Source organism: Pteropus medius, unplaced genomic scaffold (genome assembly GCF_902729225.1).
Source record: "Pteropus medius unplaced genomic scaffold, Ma_sr-lr_union100, whole genome shotgun sequence".
NCBI lineage: Eukaryota > Metazoa > Chordata > Mammalia > Chiroptera > Pteropodidae > Pteropus > Pteropus medius.
This window is the reverse complement of record NW_024346667.1, coordinates 24,414,257-24,428,297: the sequence shown is the minus strand read 5'-3', so window position 1 is coordinate 24,428,297 and position 14,041 is coordinate 24,414,257. Positions and strand designations below refer to the sequence as shown.

Below are 14,041 nucleotides of genomic sequence, written 5' to 3'. Positions count from 1 at the left end.
GCATGTTAAGTCTTCTTTAAGAGATTATTAATAAGAACCTGCTAAGTTGTTCAAATAAATATTACCAGAATGATGTGTGTCAGACAATCTATTGCTATCATTCTAAACATTTTTATATGAATAATAAGGACTCACTATATACCTATAAGAGTACATTCTAAGCCCTTTAGAAATATGTTTACATGAATTTAATGTAATTTGGATTTTTCAACAGAAATCTCTAAAGGATAAAGTTGAAAAATTTAACTTATTAAAAAAATTATTTCTACAAATGTCTTTAAACATGCAACCTTTTTACTTAAAATTTACAAAATCACACAAATCTATCTTATATAGATCTTAAATTGCAGTTTCTGTCCTAAGATTTAGTTTTATTCATAAAAAGTACCTATTTCTTTTTTTAAAGTAACAGATTTTCATAGTAAAAAGAACACAAAAAGGCTCAGGATACAGTGGTAGTTTCTTACCTCATGCCTCCCTATGCCTAGTCTCACTTTATGTGAACAATCACCTTTAAGCACTTTAAATAATGTGCTCAGTAGTAGAATTTCTTGAATGATCAATTAGATATTTTCTATTGGAGTTCTTTTGCAAAGAGATAATTTTGCTTATGCAATTGCTAATTTTTCTTTTAAATATATTGAAAATTATGTAATTATTTTAACACTTTTGTGGATTTGATTTATAATTTTAATAATTTATTTTTTATTTTTTATTCTTTATTTTTCTTGAAATTTCTAAAAATTGCTATTTAACTTTAATTTTCTGGGCTGTTGATTGACTTCTCATTGTTTACATTTTATATTTCACTGTAGTTGTCAAAATTGAAATTTAAAACTGAAAGCTTGTCATTTCTTTCATATTATTTCATATTTCAGATAAGTCATAAATGTCAGTTTGAATAATTCAAGGTGTGGTTCAGAAAGAAAATTAATGTCTTATTTTATTTTATTTAATGTTTAAGTTGATAAAAAAACTTTTAAATTTATTACTGAAAGTTTAAAATGACATTTATATTTTTCCAAATCTTTTATCATGTAATGATTGCATGTTCTCTTGTACTGAAATTTAAGATACAATCGTATAATAAAAATTACAAAGAAAACAAAACTTAAATCTCAAAACTACTATTCATTGCTTAACTACTTAAGCTGCTTATTTATTGCCCTTTAAATTTCTTTTTTTCTATTTTAGTGATTTATTTTCAAAATTTTATGAAAATATTTTTAGAAGACATATAATGGATTGTTTAGCAAATTAACAGCAGAAACTAAAGTTCATCTAGGTCTTGCTAAACAAGGCAATTATTCCATCCCACTGTAAATGTCATCTGTACAGCTTTAGAGAAATGTAATATGAGACGCTAGTGAGTGGCATAACTACTGGCAGTCTAACTAAATTGCCTAAAATCACCACTGAAGTTTCTTGTTTCAGGAACTGGAACCATATACTGACTCTCTTTTAAGTGTTGTGTTTTTCATCCTGCAAAAACACCAGCAACAATCATTCCTATGTCACTTCTATTTTAAGAAGAAAAATGTATTCCCTATGATAAGGGCAAAAGAAAATGGGTTTATTAGGAAAACTTAAAGATGGAATAAATTAATAGCATATCAGGTTATATAGTTTGCATGTATTTTAAGAGATTTGCATTCAACCAAATTACAGAGATAGTTTTGGTGAATTATCACTCAATGTTGTTTTTATGTTATTACTCAAGAAATTTTCTGAACTGAATAGTGTAACAGAACCCCTATTTTATGTCAGTAAAACAAAAACAAGAAAAATGTAATTCTATTGGCAATACAACATTTTTAAAGAGAAAGGACAGTGAAAATGTAGGTGCAGAGTTAAATTATTTATTTAATGTAACATTTATTTCTAAAGATTTATAAAATATGATTTAAAAATGGGTCTATTTTTATGGTTTATATTTAATTAATACAAGCATAGCAAAATACATATGTGTACAAATTATTTGGCTAGTATCCTTTCACTATATACCTGTGAGAAAGATTGTAAGGCTATTTGCAATAATAATTAAACAGCGAATAATATAACCATCAAAAATAACTTTTAAAGAAAGTTGACCTAACAGTGTAGTGTTACTTACTGTAAGCATTCATATGTGGAGCAAACTGTGTGTGAATTACAATAAAGTCTAAAAATATAAATGAAAATAATTATACTATAAACAGCCTTATTATTTTTGAAGATAAGTCTATCATGTTTTAGAGTAAATTTTTTTCAGTCAATAGTAGCAAAAACTACTAAGCTTGTATTCCAAATAAGGTGCTTGCTTCTGTGCTGGACAATATGGGAAGATGGAAGACCTCGATCAAAATATGTCAACATTTGCATTGTGAGATTATGTACAAAAAAAAGTTCAATTCATGAAAAATATTACATTATATTGATCAAAATGTAGATAATCCAACAGTCAGAAAAAAATTTTACGCTTTATGTTAACATTTTTTAGTTACAAAACAGAGTAAGCTATTCACAGAGAGTGATTACATATGCATACTTAGGAAAGTAATCAGTAACACCTGTCTTTCTCCTCTGCTAATGTCCCCCAAAAGAGAACTCTGTAAAATGTACATTATCAAAACTTATGTCTCAGTACTAAAAAAGAAAAGAAAAAAAGAGAAAAGAACATTTAAACAAGGGAAAGGGAACTTACATCATTTCTGACATTCCATATCATTCAAATTGTTTAACTCTCTTCCTTAAAAGTTTAACTTGATTTCCTCTTTATCTAATGGACTTGTAACAATAAGAAATCATTAACTTATTCTATTTTAAAATGAGAATTTAAAAGCATCAAGGTAAATTAATCCAAATAAATGTATTTAAAATGTCTTATTTGATTTTTATTTTATTAGTTTGAAGTATACAGTATATTGGTTACACATTTATATAGTTTATGAAACGATCCCCTCATTACTCTTTCTCTCCTCTGGCTCTCCACCTAGCCATTACATTAATGCTGACTACATTTCCTATTCTGTGCTCCCCATCCTTGTGACCATCTATTAACTACTAATTAGTACTTCTTTAACCCTTTACCCCCATCCCCATCTCCACCCCTCTGGCCTTCAACAGATTGTCCTCTATTTTTGTGAGTCTGTTTTTGATTAGTTCTTTTTAGAGAAAAATAAATACCATATGATTTCACTTATATGGGGAATCTAAGGGAAAAAAAATTCTTCTAAAAACAAGCAATTTTATTTTTTAGATTTCACTTCTCTGCATTCTGATCATATTAGTAAAGCAAATATGGATTCTGAAGTAAATAAACCTATGAAATGGATAATGAGGCATGCAAAGGAAATAAATTTCATGAGATAGAACTGAAGACAAAAACCTGAAGTTCAATTTTAACGGCAATATTTTAAAAGCCACATTCAATTTGAAGCTTCCACCTTTTCAAAATTTAGAAAAAGTTTGGATATACAGAGGTTAGAACAATTGTAGAGGGGGGTATATACACTTTGAGCATTTAAACAAATGTTTTCCTAGTTTTTTAAATTATGAGTTTATTAATCATTAATTGAAAGGGACCATTTTAGCAAATATTCTCCACTGGTACTTAAAGAAACTAGAATATAGATTGTATTTGAAAGAAGTAAACCCCATCTTCCCATGATACTCATTAGTGTTTATAGTAATGTCATGATTATAATGAGCTTTTAGCATTTTAAAGAACACTTCGTGTGTTATCTGACAAGAAAAAAAGTTAATTTTATTTTTCCTTCTAGCTAACCAACTTACTAATTGTTCTTTGTAAAATAAAGTTAGGAAAGAGTATCGTTGCTCTTACACAAATCAAATCCTGATTACGTTGGGGGAAAAAAATTAAACACAACAGTTTCATCTCCCTATTATTCAAATTTATGCCTTCCCCAACAGACTTAAGTCTCTGTCCCCAGGATTCTCAGTATCCACTGGCACTTGAATCAACCCAAGCCAGGATTCTAGCTCATTTACAAAAATTGGGAGAACCAGGACACAAACAACCTATTCCTGCATTTACAATAAGTCTGGAGTTTTCTTCTCTTATGTTTTGTAGAAATTTGACTTTTAACACTCTACAAATTAATTTCTTTAATTGGCTATTTTAACCCAGTACAATATTTTTATTAACTGGTAAACCATTTTCTGTTTAAGCAGAGTACGTATAACTCATATAGGTTTTACTATTTTTTTCATTTATTAAAATAATTGACGATATTCAAATTTAATGTCCTCATATTTCAGATGAGGAAATGGACAGGTCAAGTAATTTGCTCAATGTCACAGAATTGCTAAATGATAAAAAAGAAAATAATAATAATTCTCCTAACTGAGTATGCAATAATCATTCCACACTTAAAATAACTCCCTAAAACTCAAATATCCACTGTGAAGTTCTCTTCAAAATATTTTTGAAGATTGAAAAAAAATTGTATGAAAAATGTGTAGACTACTGTAATATAGACTACAAGTTTTCAAATTTAAATACTTTTATTTACATACTTATCAAAACATCCAATCTTCTTTCTCCTCCTTTGACTCAGTATACATTTCCAGTGGGTTAGTACTTATCTATGAGTGTCTTTTACCACCCTTAGGTGAATACACAATGCCCAAATTGGGTGTATAGGTCTTAGGTCACCTTATTAGTTAAATACTTTTTTCTACCTTTATAATACTAGTACCAGTTGGTTTTTATGCACAGCTAAATATATTACATAATACATTTGTATTCCAAACTATGCAGAAAATCAGATATTTACTTTTCTTTATTTCTTAGAGGACCCTAACCTATTAATGTTTAATTAGGTTGCCTTTTCAGTTCTTTTGTTCCCCATGTACCTATGCCTGATGGCTTTTCTTATATTATTAAGTCTACTTTTAAACTTTTTTCTAAAACTAGAGAATAGTTTACATATCAACTATACTTATGTTTTATATATAGGTTTATAAATGATTGTTATTGGCAATTTTACTCTTTGTTATTTTACTGCCTAATAGTCCTATTATTTTATAGTACTGGTTAGCATTTTAAACTTCTCTAATATAAATCAAACCTGATTATTTATCTCTAGATAGATAATATCTATCTGTATCATCTGTGTGTCTCTTATCTCTCTAATCTATCATCTGTCTGTCTATATATGGTCATGTGTATGAGTGCATGTATTTTACCTTTTCTTGATTTTCTATTTAATTTCTAATTATCTTTAATACTTCCTTTAATACAGTATACTTTTTAACCTTTTAGTCTCCATTTCAAATTGTCCATTCAACAGTTTTTCTGTAAAGAGACCAAAAGAGGAAGACCTGGGTGTCTTCTGACCATGATACTAGTAAAGAAAATAGGAATGAATGACCTCTAAGTAGAATTTAATGTAAAGGAAATAGAGCAGAAAACCAAAGTCTGAGCTTTAGCTTTCCTGAAGTCACAATTAAGGAAAGAAGATAAATAAGTTACTATCAACAGAATTTTAACTTACAGGATAAAAATATTAATTAGGGTAGGGACATAACCTACAACAGGAATCAGTGACATTTTATTTTGAAAAAGATGCAGATAGTAAATATCTTAAGCTTCTCAGTGCTTTTGGTCTTTGCCATTAAAGTATGAAAGCAATCAAACGATATTTAAATGAATGGGTGTAACTGTGCTCTAATAAATCCCATATAATATTTATATGTCACAAAATTGTATTCCTTTTTTTTAACTATTAAAAAAATGCAGAACATACATACACAACATTTTTAGTTTCTGGACCACAAACCAAAATAAGGCAGTGGGCTGAATTTGGCCTGGGACCATTGCTGATCCTTGCCTTACAAGAATGAAAGAGCATATTGGGAAGAATCATGTCTGAAACAGCCAAATACAGCAGAAATTATAAGCAACTTGAAGCAAGTGGTCTCCTATATTCATGTTTTTATTTCCAAACATAGCTTTGCATGATATCTTTCACATAGCAAACACTCAATAAATGCTTCTCAACAAGAACGGAAAACTAAAAATTGTAAATTCTGAGGCTACTGGTAACTTTACAAGACAATTCTTTTGGAAAAGATAGGATCATGAAAACCAGTTTGAAATATAATCAATTTACAGTAAAAGTTGAGGAAATGGAAGTAAAATTCTAGACAGTTTGTTCAAAATCTGAAGGAAATTAGATAGATGATTGAAAGGGAAAGCAGATGAATACAATTAATTTTGTTTTATTGTTTGCTTCTTAAATTACAGGGGAACGTGCGTGTTTGAGTACTTGGAGACATAACTAAAGTTATAAATTAAATGTAAGGCAGATCTTTCTGAAGGCAAAGGACAGTGGACAAATCTACGATTAGAGAGAAGGATGAGAGGTGGGGAATGATGACAGAAACATGTTGAGTTGGGTGCAAGGAAAATGGAAGTGCTTGTAACAAATAACATTTGTCCCTGCCATTAATGATGCCAGATGTGCCAAAAGGAAGGGCTATGTAAAAGAGGGAGAGGGAAGAGGAGGAAAGGGATAGATGAGAATTTGAAGATTTGAGGGCAAAGTATTTTTAATAGGTAATCAATAATCAACACAATAAATTAAAATGACAAAGTCCTATAGAAGATGAGTACACATATTTATATATCTGACCTACTTATGTTTAACAAATAAGTGTCACCAACACCATTTTAATTTCTAAATCAAAACTTCAATCATCACTAGTAATATATCTTGTATTCCTTTAAAACTTTGGAAGATCATAATACATACACAGGAAATATGTAATTAATATGGAAACAACCCAAATGGAAATAGATAAATTCAAATTATGTACTAGAATTGTCTTTTTCTTATTGACTCTCATCCTCATTACTTCTAATATCTCATTAATTTTTTTCACTTGAAATGGTAGTATACATTTCTGTAAAAAGTGATTTAATGATACTCTGATATAATTCTTGACAATATTCCTCATCAGTATGTATTATCTTAATCTTATTTAGCATCTTTGGTATTTTTTAGCTTCTCTTTTATCTCATTAAATGCCTGATGCATGTGAAAAACATTCCTCTACATTTTTTATCCACAGAAATAAATATTAATCTATGTAATCTGAAAAAATAAGAGTGCTATTGTAAAATGGGACCTAATAGACTATAATCAGAAATAATAGCATAAAGTGAAGCAAAGAAAATTCAGGCTGGCTGTCAGGAAACTTTTAATAGCTTTGTAAAAATGATTGTGAGTCTGGTCAGGGACATCTTATGGGGACAGCATAAAAATAGAAAATAATTCCCTGCAGAGCCATTTATTTTACTGTTGAATAGTTTCGTAGCAAACAAAAGGGTGGAAATTGCTCCTGGTTCAGCAATTGTTTGGCTGACAGTTATGTGTCAGGTCATTCACACTTTCTGTTATTACGGCAGGTTTCACTGGTGGTTTTTACACAACAGCATAGAATTTGTAAACAATTTCCCCATATTCAGAGCATTTCATCAACCTTAGGTCTCACTTTTTTTCTCACCTCTTCATGCCTCTCAAGTACATATTTTATATAGTGTTTGAGTCTCACGAAATAGGTTCTTGTCAAAGATATTTAATATACTTCTGAGGGAAAATGTTAGACACAGAAAATAATGTTTCAGTAAATTGATGGATGAAAGTACAATTCTGTCCTCTATTTCTGGACATGTGCTGGGGAAGGATTTCTGCCATCAGGTTTGTGCTGCCTGTATAAGGTTGCCAGAGGCTTTACTCAGGATGACCCCAAAGGTAGACATCTTAGAATGACTATGGTACATCCTGTGAAATGGAGTTAATCTCATACCTCTGAAACTACCAGAAGCATACATTATATGTTTAGTTTTCAGGGTTTTTTGTTTATGTCCTGGAAGCCTGGAACAATATGCGCTGTTCAGAGTTCAGTACTGCTGTTATATGCTCCCAGTGTTTTGGCTGGACCCCACAACTTCTGGACTGGATATTAAACATTAGTGGACACTCCAGGTCTTCCTTTAATCAGATCTAAAATTTGGAGAACAAAAGCATAGACCACATACTGAGCTTCTCATTCCACAGTGCTCTGGTTTTTATATTATTTTCCTAATTTTATGCAAACAATACATTTACTTATTATGGTTGTACTATCTGAGAAGAGTTACATTATTGTCATATTTATTTTAATCACTAATTGTCAAATGTAGTTTATCTGCTGTCAGTATTATCTTTAAATTAAAAGAAATGCTTAGTGGTGTTGATAATGAAAACTTCGTTGATTTTATGATTATTAAATACAAATGGTGAACGAAATCTCTGATGAAAAAATGATGTTTATTCAAGTTAGAAAAAGAAAAGAGTGTTCTAATTTAGCTCAAGCATTACTAACTGAAGTATACAAATCAGTAAATTAGGCATTAGTAATCAATGATCAGATCTATGTCATAAAACAAGTGAAAGACATAAATCAGTGTTTATCATTATATCATTATCATATAAATATTTATCATTCCACATATGTAATGTACAGTTCAACAAATTTCTCTTCTTAGTAGTTTCTCTAAGTAAATTGAGAGAATTATAAAATCAACAGACCAGTCAATAAAAGAAAAATCTGAAAAAAAAAATAATGAACTAAATGACATTTCTTTTACTTGTGATGTGTCTGCCTGCATGAATCACTAAGGCTCACATAGTCCTTCAACATTCATTTAATTGACAAAGTGCAGGAAAGGGGGAAATGGAAGATATTTTTGCCTCATTGATGGCTGTCCAGCACAAACCACACAATAATCAACCATAAGGCAGTTCTAGGGTAAAGGAGCAGAATAAAAGGGCTTGGGAAGTTTAAAGGATTTTGTAAAATTTGCCCTTGATGCCACATTGAAAAATTAAGTAACCATTCTGAATAACTACCTTATTTTAATTTTCCTAAGCTTCTGATTCTCCACAAATTAGACGACTCCTTTAATCATTTCCAGTGGATTTGGTAGCTTTTTAAAAGACCAGGGATGTGCCATGGCAGCATTCACTGATGTTCCAAGAAGTTCTAAATATACTTTAGTGTGGCCTTTGTGTCTCGTAAAAAAAGCTTGAGATTGGGAGATTTGGGAGAAAACATTATATTTATTATGTAATTCTGAAGTTACTGAGTTATGAATAGATAATGACAAATGAAAGGACTATGTCTTATCAGAAATAAAGAATTAGGGATTTGATATCAAGAAATTTATTTTAAAGGGTTATCATTCACATCAATTTCTACATACATTTAATGAGCTTAAATATGTACTATATACTGTTTTGACTGATTTTACTTTCTATATTTATATTTATCAATTATTGTATTTAACTTTTGATCCTGAATGTAGTAAAGCATCAATTAATTTTATCCAGAATATGCCATTCCCATGTTATAATTTAAGATATACATTTTATTTTCTATTTTCTAAATTTTAGGATGAAGTCTGCCCAAAAGCTGAGGGAGATGAAGTTCAGAGGTGCGTGTGGGCCTCAGCTGTTAATGTCAAAGACAAATTCGTTTATGTTGCACAGCCGACCTTGGACAGAGTCCTAATTGTAGATGTGCAGTCCCAAAAAGTTGTTCAGGTATGAGCGATTCCTATTTTTAAAAGTGATTTTAAAATATATTTACTTTGATATAATAGTCTTTACCAGGTGACTTGTGCATTGACATCTGACTGTCATTTATAACTTGCTTCATTACTTGGATAACTGGAAAAATAAATAGATTTTCTGCAAACCCTCCTCTTATTCTAATCTTTGAGTCTAATGAATTAAATAATTTAAATATCTTTTCTTTTCAAAAATTAGATTCCATGAACACATAATAATACTAAAATGACTAGTTTCACAAAAATCATCCTCAGAGTTGCTTATTCTAGTTATCATTCTGGAAATGGTATTGTATCTTTCTCATTTGATTCTTAACAAAGGCTGAGACAACAGTAAGCTTTGCTAGATAATAGTAACTTAATAGTTTCTACTATGATAGTAAAACAAGTACTAATATGTACATAGGTCAATGACAGAGAAAAACATTTCTAACAAACATTGCCATGGTCGTGGTTATGAAAAACTATTTGGGTTTGGGCCACGAAATATTTCATTCCCTGCTCTTTCCAAGAATGTTTAATCTGGGCAATTTGCTTGAACTCAGTTGCACAACAACCAAGGGAGAGTATAGGATTTGCATCCATGCAGTCTGGCTCTGCTACATGGGCCCTTGACTATTATGATCTATGGCTTCTCAGCTCAGAGGAAACAAACTTAAAATAACATTGTGAGATATATACAACCTGCTAAATGGAAGTAATTACTATACATATCTCATAAAGTTATACAGTAAGCCCTTATTTAACAGAATCGATAGGCTCTGTGACTTTAAACAAAACAACATATAATGAAACCAATTTTACCATAAGCTAATTGATATACGTAAGAGTTAAGTTCCTCACCAATATTATAATGAAACAATGTTGAATGAATTGACTTTATTAGAGGATCTACTGTATTAAAGATTAGAACAATTAATGTATAGAAGGCATTTACAACAGAGTTTGTCATGTAGAAGAGCAATATACCTGTTTGCTATCAAAATTTCTGAGTAACAGTGGATACTAACCATTCCTTATATTCACAGAGATTTTTTTGCACTAATATTTGTTTGAAATTGAATATTGAAGTAGATGATAGTTCTTTTAATGTTGATTCCTGACTAGAACCACTAAAAGTGCTAAGACGTACAAAGTTAGGGCTTCTCATCTTAACAGCTTCACAGGAATTTGTGTAATCGTCCATCCATCCATCCCATATGCGATTATTGATTACCTATTATGAGACATATTTTGCATCACAAATAAAAGAATAAAAAGTGTTTCTATTAGAAAGGTCTGAATTTCCAGGTTATGCATTTAAAGTGGATAATTAATGGTTCAATTTCGAATATGAGAATGAGTAATACGATCATGAGTAAAAGGATGAATAACTGTTCTACTAAAAAATTCTAAGGTAAGGCCTCCAGAGTTACATAATTCTCATGTATAATGGTCTAATATTTAATGTGAGAATATATTTTTCTGTGTATTTTACCTCTTATATTTCTGTCTCTAACAATGTTGCATTTTTGACCAAATTGATTTTATTTAGATATCGGCTGCAACACAGGGCAACAAATTGCACGCATTCTGTTTGGGATTATCAAGACTGTGTAGCCCATAGGTTAATATTAGAAATATGTTTAAGGAATAATCAAGCTGGTCTTTAAATTCAATTTTCAAACTAGAAAACTACACTGAATGAATATGTATTACCTACTAGATATTCGAAAGTGAGGAAAGCAAACATTACTTACTATTCATATAACTTCCATTTCCAGGCAATGGTGCAAAATTTAAAATTAATAGAAAGTATAAATAATGAAATGTTCATGCAATGGTAAAAAAATCACATAAATTATATTATTCTTTATAGTGCCTATAATTACTATGAAATACTAGGAAAATGTAAAAGGTATTATACAATGCTCAAATATTTTTAAAAACCATACTGTGATATAATCATAGTATGATTTTTATTTTTATACCACATTTTTTAGGTTAGAAAACTGGACCTTAATGTAAACGGCCACTCCTTATGATAATCATTATATAGATTTCAATCACCATAAATAAGTATTGCCTGATTTTAAATATTACATAAATAAAAATGTATTGTATTCACTATCTGTATCTGGCGACTTTGGCTCTACATTACAATTGGAAGAATATTTTATTTGAATGTAGCTGTTAGTGTTATTGTTTTTTTTTGTTGTTATGGAGAAATCAATTGAGTTAATTCTCATTGTTGATTTTGTATTTGAAAATTCACCTACTCTCTTGAATTTATTTAGAACCACAAAATCAATACTCATGGCTTTTGTGGTCATTCACAGAGAGGTGAAAAATTTGTTACTGAACATGTACCTTCCCAGCTGGGGAGACACTCTGCCTTCTTGTTTCAGCTCTCATACTATAAACAAGTTTTCTTTTCATGATCTATTCAGTGCCATGTTTTTTGCATTTTTGTATTTTTGCTGGAAATTTTGCTGTTTAAAATGTCCCCCCAAAACAATGTTAAAATATTTGTGTAAGAAGGTCATGATGTGCTTAATAGTAAAGCTTCATTCAAGCGAGTTGTAGTGCTGTTTGGTGGTGAATTAAATGTTAATTAGTAAACAATGTATATTAAATAAAATATCTTCGAACAGAAACACACATGAAATAAGGTTATATATTGATCAGTTGAAAATGATAAAAATATTGTGACCAAAGATGCATAGGAACCTAACTGTATATTTCCCCTAAGCAATGGTTTAATATTGAGAAATTCAGTGTTTGTGGTGATTTTATAGAAAATCTACCACTAGTAATGAGAGTATTTGAATATATCAGATACAATTGATCCATTAACAGTAGAAAGGGTAAATTTCAGGAGTCTATTCCAGAAGGAGATAATAGAAAGACAAAGAGAAAGTTAATATTTATGTCAAAATAAGTATAATGAATGAAAATTCCCTATACTATAATAAAAAATAACATATGCATACTTATATAGATATATTATATATACACATTTTAATTATAATTTTATATATCTGTAGATTTATTATATAATAATAAATTCATTATTATTATTAATTTATTATATATAATAAAGAATAACACATATTTTTATTATACAATTTGTAAAATAAAATATAGTCAATCCTCAAATTTAGAAAGGACAATGAAATTTAAATGGACAATAAATGTCAATACCTAAATATACTAACGTAACACAACCAAACATCACAGAAAAAGGAAAATCTTAAAAGGGCAGATGAAATACTACAAGGAGAGCAGCAATTTTCTCAATGGCAATAATAGATGCCAAAAAGTGAAATAATAGTATTCAAAAACTAAGTAGAAATAAAATATATTCTGATATTATTTGGTCAGTGAAAAAATAATTGTAAAAGTACTAGAAGAGTTTATTACTAGAAGTTATTGCCATATGATCAAAGTGAGAAGTATGTGATATTTCTATGCTTGATAAATCAACAGACAAAATTAATAACATGTGAACTGAACAACAGTATTACTGTGTTTGAACAGATATATGTATTAGCCTTTGCCTCCAGCAATGATTTAATGTACACTATCACTAAACATTTTACTAACTTAGTCTTTTCAGGCTGCTATAACTAAATGCAACAGATTACATATAAATGGACAATTTATAAACAACAGAAATTTATTTCTCACAGTTCTGAGTCTAGAAAGTCCAAGATTAAGGTGTCAGTGGGGTCCTGATCTGGTGAGCGCCCTCTTTCTAGTTCACAGCTAGTGTCATCACATGGGGGGGAATGTCAAGGGATCTCTGTGGAATCTTTTTATAAAAGCAGTAATCCCGTTTAGGAGGGCTCCATCATAATGACCTAAACACTTCCCAAAAGCCCCACCTCCTGATACCATTATCTTTGGGGTTTAGGATTTCAATATATAAATTCTGGGGGACAAACATTCAGACCATAACATTTACTAGATATTTCATTTAGTAAAAATGACCACATGCCAGGATATAAATTAAGTCTCAAGACATATTGATGAAACAATTTTATACTGATTTCTCTGATATAATGTTAAGCTAACTATTAATAACATCAAAATAAATTTAAAATATTAATATCAAGAAACTGATAATTATAATTAAATACATTGAATCCAAGTAAGTCTACGTTTCAAGGGTATATGGCTACATTAAAAATAAATAATAGACTGAAAATAAAACATTTAACCACTTAACTTTGGAATTTAACTAAAGAAAATCAGAATAATCTAAATCAAAGAAGGAAAGTATAAATCAGTTCATAATGCAATAAGGTAAAAATTGATTTATTCCAAAAAGACTAATTAAAAGGACTCTCTTTGGGAATTTTGGGTACATTAAGTCTAGCATTCTTTCTGAGAGGGACACGACTTCTTGAGGCCTACCATCAACTCTAAATATCAACTTAA

At 29.8% G+C, this 14,041-nt stretch overlaps 1 protein-coding gene across 2 annotated transcripts in view; it reads left to right on the top strand.

Moving 5' to 3' along the window:
* The window catches only part of FSTL5 (follistatin like 5), a 544,717-nt gene that overhangs the window by 472,426 nt on the left and 58,250 nt on the right, over positions 1 to 14,041 (top strand). For both annotated transcript variants that reach the window (XM_039876278.1, XM_039876277.1), the window contains one exon: positions 9,444 to 9,593. In XM_039876278.1, the coding sequence (XP_039732212.1) occupies positions 9,444 to 9,593 (150 nt within the window). The remainder of the gene's footprint in view (positions 1 to 9,443; positions 9,594 to 14,041) is intronic.